This window comes from Myotis davidii, unplaced genomic scaffold (assembly GCF_000327345.1).
Source record: "Myotis davidii unplaced genomic scaffold, ASM32734v1 scaffold130, whole genome shotgun sequence".
NCBI lineage: Eukaryota > Metazoa > Chordata > Mammalia > Chiroptera > Vespertilionidae > Myotis > Myotis davidii.
In genome coordinates this window covers 1,347,690-1,354,417 of record NW_006285040.1, presented here as the reverse complement: position 1 = coordinate 1,354,417, position 6,728 = coordinate 1,347,690, and the positions used below count along the sequence as shown (strand labels likewise).

Below are 6,728 nucleotides of genomic sequence, written 5' to 3'. Positions count from 1 at the left end.
AACCCCCCGTCACTGAAGCAAGCAAGCCTCATGTTAGCTTCAAGCTGCCTGGCTGCTGGCTGCCATCTTGGCTGGCAGTTAATTTGCATATCACCCGGATTAGCCAGTGGGAAGGGCCGCGGATGTATGGCTAATTACCATGTTTCTCTTTTATTAGATAGGACTAGTGGCTTGGTGCACGAAATTCCTGCACGGGGAGGGGGGGGTTGGGGTGTCCTTCGGCTCGGCCTCCACCCTCTCCAATCTGGGACTCCTTGGGGGATGTCTGACTGCAGGGATTGGACCTAAACTGGCAGTCAGACATCCCTCTCACAATCTGGGACCACTGGCTCCTAACCGCTCGCCTGCCTGCTTGCCTGATCACCCCTAACCACCTCTGCCTGCCAGCCTGGTCACCACCTAACTGCTCCCCTGCCGACCTGATCTCCCCCTGACTGCTCCCCTGCTGGCCTGATTGCCACCTAACTGCTCCCCTGCCAGATTGATTGCCCCCAACTGCCCTCTCCTGCTGGCCTGATCACCCCCTAACTGCTTGCTCCCCTGTGCTGGCCTGATCTCACCCCTAACTGCTTGCTCCCTCACGCTGGCCTGATTTCACCCCTGCTTTCTTCCCTTCGCCGGCCTGATCTCACCTCTAACTGCTAGTTCCCCTGCAAGTCTGATTGCCCCTAACTGCTTGCTCCTCTGACTACCTGATTGCCCCTAACTGCCTCTGCCTTGGCCCCTGCCATTCTGGCTTTGTCTGGAAGGAAGTTGGATGTCTGGAAGATATCTGGTCGACCTGGTCTAATTAGCATATTACCCTTTTATTAGTATAGACTAGAGGCCTGATGCATGAAATTCATGCAAGAGTAGGCCTTTCTTCCCCCAGCTGCTGGCACCAGCTTTCCTCTGGCACCCGGGACCCGGGCTTCCCTCGCAGCCTTGGAAGGTCGTCCATAAGGACGTCTGGTCTAATTAGCATATATGCTTTTATTATTATAGATAGATAGATACTAGATGATTTACAAATGTTATTTCAGTCCTCAAAATACTTCTGTTGGGAAGATATTATTATACATGTTATAAATATGGATAGAGAAAGTAAGATTAACAGAGATTAAATTGCTAGTTGCACAGTAAGTAACAGTATGTAGTGGGATTCTGATCTAGATATGGTAGTCTCTAAAACTGACATTCTTAAGTATTGGTGCATGAAATTGCACATGTGGGTATATTTTAAGTTATATTATTCATTTCTTTTGCTCTTTTGATTCATAAATAAGTTAACATATCCATAATTTATCTTTTCATTTTTCTTTTTAAAAGATTGCAGCATCCTATGGAAATGTTATCTCTGTTTTTGAACCAGTTATCCTACCGAAGCAAAAGAAAAATTTGGTCAGTAATTTATCATTTTCCTTTTAGGAATTGAAATGTCTTGCGTATTAAAAGAAGTTATTTGTAAGAGTACAAAATCAGAGTGATCATCAAATAAGTCAGTAGAAATTTGTTATAATTAAATGCCACTTTCATGTTACAAATACGTTTAAATCTTTCATTGAAATAGAATTAAGCTGTGCCAATGAATTGTCTTGACATATGTTTATTTTTTTCCTTTGGACATTTTTTATTCTGTATTTGAAGAGTCAACAACTTTAAGTTTGGCAGTTATAACAAAGTTATTGCTAGTACAGATACTGTTGTCCAGTCATATGTGGCACTTTATTCTTTGCTTTTGTGATCTAATTTTGTGTCGTTTTTCTGCCTTATGTATTTTGTTCTTAAAGTTACATGTTTTAATTGCAGTCTTAACATACCTCCAGGATTTATTTTCTTGCACTTATTATATCATGTAATATAATTATTACCAGCCCAGTGCATTTTTTAAATAAAGAAACTATATTAAGGAGTAGATCTGAAAGCTGGTTAAAATTATAGTTTATAAATATTGAGGTTATGTAGCAGATATCTTGGGTGCTTTAATGCTTTTAAATATGACAGACAAACCAGGTTATTTTACCCACCTCCACTGAAAATTAAACTGTTGATTTAAACCATATGAAAGGAGATCAGGATAGTGTGGTCCAAAGAGCATTTATTCGGAGTCAGAGAAACTGGGGTTTCTTTGCTGCTTTTTAGCTATTTAATCCTAAGCAAGGAGCTTTATGAGACACTTTGCTCAATTCTGAAATTGGTTACTATCTAGTCATTCTTCATGGACTATTGTAAGGATGACATGATGTCAGAGGTTGTGTAGAAATCTGTTAAATGTAAAGAATTAGAATGTTTTAATAATAGACATACTTTTATATATCTTTTAATAGTTTTCATTTTCACTTTGCTCATTAATATCTTGCATATTCCCTCTGACTTAGTTTTGTAGTTATAATTTCTTTCTTTATAAATAAGCAGCAGAGGCCCTGAAAGAAATGTGACTTGACCAATGAAACAGCTATTAAGCCACAGAACTAAGAGTAAAACCAGCTTTATTGATTCCTAGTTGTGAGCATTCTTTTCTCTACCTTGTGTTAATAAAAAATACTTTCTCTGGATTGATACCCATTTTTAAATTCGATGGAAGAAGAGTCCACTGTTCTCCCCTCATTTTTATTTGTGTTTATACATTAATGAAGCCAATATTAGAAGCTCTTAGAGCCTTATGAATTAGTAATTGATAGTACTAAAAATAAATTTTAAAGGTGGTCACTCCACTCAGAACAATGTATTTCAAATAATACTCAATATATTTGTTAAATGAAATAACTGACTTTTAACATTTGTATGTTATATTAAAAGGTCTATATTAGCAAGGGTAGAATTGAGATTTTTGGGTTTTGCCCATTTTCTCTTGATAAATGATTAATATAACAGTGTCAGAAACTCATTAAGAAGAAGAAATTGATTTATTGGTAGGTAACACTGACTTTCCAGAGAGGGTAAAAAAAAGCTTGATGAATAAGGGGAAAACTGGATCAGATGGAAAAATCAAGACTTGGAAGGCACATAAAACCTGTTATTTCAGGATATAGTCTCAGAGAATGTTTAGATCCTCATAAAAATATATTGTTTCCATTTCTTTATACATTCTGGAATATTCTTTTAAGATGTTGGTTTTTCATAAGAGGTACTGTTCAGAATCACTAGTTCTAATGTATCCAGACCCCATCCTGGGGATTTTTAAATTTGTAGGTGTGGAGTTGTGGGCCCTTGTATGTCTAGTTCTGGAGAGGGTTCTCATGTATACCGTGATTGAGAACCATTCCTGCAAGGCAGTGCTTTATAAAAGCATATTCTGCAGGCCACCTGTATCAAAATCCGGGTTGTTGGTTTAAAGTGCAGATTCCTGTGCCCCGTCTTGGACCTTTTGATTCTGAACCTTTGGACATGGGTCTTGGAAATTTGAATTTTTTATAAGCATCCAGCCTATTCTTGTTTTAAAGTTTGGAACTAATTCATTAAAAAAGTTTTTATAGGTCTCAAACTATTAGAGGTTAGTGAAGTCAACTTAGTAGGCCACAACCTGAATGTAAAAGAAGATGAAATGGAATAGAAAATTTTAGAGTGCATCACACTCTAAAGGTAGATTACTTATGATTGCATTTATGTGTGTGTATGCTGTGTGTATTTTGGGTCACAGTGCAACATATATTTCTTAGGTTTTCAGGTAAAAAAGTTGAAAATTATTTCTTTAAGGAATAAAAAGACTTAAATTATACATTATATTGCAAATGTTATATCTCTTATTCTGAATTTTTAAGCATACCATATCATCTCAGATGAGGATAAAACATGAAAAAAGAAGAAAGCCTCAAGTAGCAGTGACACAGATATATTTAAAATTGAATCTTTGTAACAATATTAATAAATAATACTTATAATTTTAAAAGTCTGAGGTCAATAAGAATCTTGTCCAAAGTGGCATATATTCATTGGTTGTTTAAATATACTAAAGAAACAGTTTTGAACCCCAGGAATGAATAGTCTCTTACTGATCTCCTCCATCACATATTCTTTATTTTTCTTTTTAATAATATTTATTGATTTCAGAGAGGAAGGGAGAAATAGAAAATCAGTGATGAGAACATTGCTTAGCTGCCTCCTGCATGCCCCTATTGGGGATTGACGAAAACTGGGCATGTACCCTGACCAGAAATGAAAAGGAGACTTCCTGATTGATAGGTTGATACTCAACCACTGAGCCATATCAGCCAGCCAGCCTTATTTTTCTTGACAGAATTGAACATTTTGGTTGTAAAAATGACTGCATGTATTAGTAACAGTAATAATAATAAATATATACTCTTGTCAGAGAAAAGATACCAATAATAATTGGATAAATGACTTTTTTTATTTTAGGAATTATATAGTCAATGGCAGAAAAATGGTCAGTTTTTTCTGGAATCAATAGCGCACAATATAACTTGGGATCCAGCAGGTAAGAACACAAACAGGATTAACTGAAATGAGATATCACTTGCCTAGGCTATTGCTTTTATTATTTTCATGTATTTCATTTCTGCTTTGTGTGAGATTGTGGGGACCACAAAAGCAATAAAACAGATTGCACTCTTTTAGAGCTTTTGGTGAAATGAAGGTGCCAGCTATAGGAGGAATACTTGTTTTGGGAAGGTGACATTAATTCTCTGTAAGGAATCGAAAGTTTGCTTGAAGAGGAGCCTTTTGACCTGAGAGTAGATAGATTTAACAATGAAGGTGGGGTTAGATTTACGAGGGAAAAAGAAGGAAGTCTAAAAAGAGTTAATGTGCATATGTACTAGTTATATATTTCTGTACTTAAAAACCATCCCAAATCTATTTTTACCAATCTTCCACAATGATCAAAGGTACAAAGAAAGAAAGTGTAAGATAGATTCTAATAGTGGTTAGTACTTCTTTGAGGTTGGAGTGATTCTGGAGATGAGAGAAGATTGCAGCTTATTATAGAAGACCTTTAAAGTCATGGGTAAGGGATTTGAATTTAATTCTTGTTAATTGTCTAAAAGGTATAATAGGTCTTTGAAAGTGGCTAGTGTTAAATGGTTTGCAAGAGTTTCCTTTGTAGCAGTGAGTTAGAAGGATTTACAGATAAGAGGAATAGGAGGATAAATATTATTTATAAGTATCTTTGGAAAGTATGCCTTTATAGTAGTCTGAATGAGAAATAGAATTTGTTTCAGTGCCTTTAACATAGTAGGTATCAATTAATATTCAATGAATAGTGAAAGGAGTACATGGATATGAAATGCATTTAGGCAATATAATTGACATTATTTGACAACTGGATTTCACATGACTTTGAAGATATGACCACAATTAGAAAATTAATATGCAAGAGTTAGAATAGAACATAGGTTTTGTTTGGATGTGTGGAATTTGAGATGCTTGCATGTCTTACATCAATATCTCATGGATAGAAAGTTGAATCTAAAAAAACGATTTTCAACCTTTTTTATTCCATGGCACACATAAACTAATTACTAAAATTCTGTGGCACACCAAAAAAATAGTTTTACCAATCTGACAAAAAAAATAGGCATAATTTTGATTCAGTCACCATGGGTGGCTTTTGTCATGTTGGCTGTTGTCATTTTCTAATTTGACAGTCTAAGGGAAAAGAGGTCAGTGCTCCTGACTAAATAGGTAGTGCATGTTTTAAACATTCTTGCAGCACACAGTGTGCCTTTTGCGGCACACTGGTTGAAAATTGAAAATCACTGATCTAGAATATAAGAAAGAAGTTATCTTTGGAACATAGAAACAGAAGTAATCAGTTTAGATAGATAAAATAGTTTAATTTTAATATAGTAGATGAAATAGCTGAGGAAAAAAGTTAATTTAGAACACAAATTTCAGAACCTTTGGAAATGATTTAATAAGGGAAGAGGTTGCCTTTGAGATTTAAAAAAACTCACAATGTTTTAAAATGTTTCTTCTCATGAGATTGTAAGATTGGTGTTTACTAGCTGGTGCCTACATATATATTTTATGCATACAATTGAAAGAGATTGGGCCTGAGTTCAAATTTGGCATTTAGTATGGCACTTTGTATATAACTCTATTGTGGATAGGGTGACTTAGGTCCCGGTTTATTCCTGTTGTCCTCATATGATTATTAATTGTGTACCTTCTACTCTCACAAGTGTTCTATTTGGATGATAAATTATAGAGTTACTATATATGGCACTACAGTCTATTGTATTTGTTTACGTGGTTTATTGTTTTGATTAGACAAGGGACAAGATTCTATTTTATTCAGTATTTATCTTTCAGGACCCATCATATATTAAGCTCTGAATAAATGTTTACATATTTGACAAGTTTTGTGATCATAAACAGGTTATTTAGCAGGTTGAGAAAGGTTTAACTCACTTGCAAAGTAGGATAAAATTTATTTCACAAAATAGGGTTTTTTTTGTTTTGTTTTTTTGGTTACTCCTCACCTGAGGGTATTTTTTCCATTGATTTTTAGAGAGTGGAAGTGAGAGGGACAGACAGAGAGAAAGAGACACATCGATTGGTTGCCTCCTGTACACTGACTGGGGCTGGAGATCAAGCCTGCAACTGAGGTTTGTGCCCTTGATAGGAATCGAAATCGTGACCCTTCAGTCTGCTGGCCAATGTTCTAACCACTGAACAAACTGACTAGGGCTCACAAAATAGTTTCTTAATGATCATATATGGCAATATATATGAAAGTATTTGGTAAGTGATAAAGTCCTATAGAAATATTGTTAGTAAGTGAACTG

General features: G+C 35.5%; 1 protein-coding gene across 3 annotated transcripts in view; it reads left to right on the top strand.

The window, feature by feature from the left end:
- DMXL1 (Dmx like 1) overlaps nt 1-6,728 on the top strand; it is a 133,703-nt gene that overhangs the window by 5,601 nt on the left and 121,374 nt on the right. For all 3 annotated transcript variants that reach the window (XM_006755261.2, XM_015558446.1, XM_006755262.2), the window contains exons 2-3: nt 1,309-1,380; nt 4,339-4,417. In XM_006755261.2, coding sequence (XP_006755324.1) covers nt 1,309-1,380; nt 4,339-4,417 — 151 coding nt within the window. The remainder of the gene's footprint in view (nt 1-1,308; nt 1,381-4,338; nt 4,418-6,728) is intronic.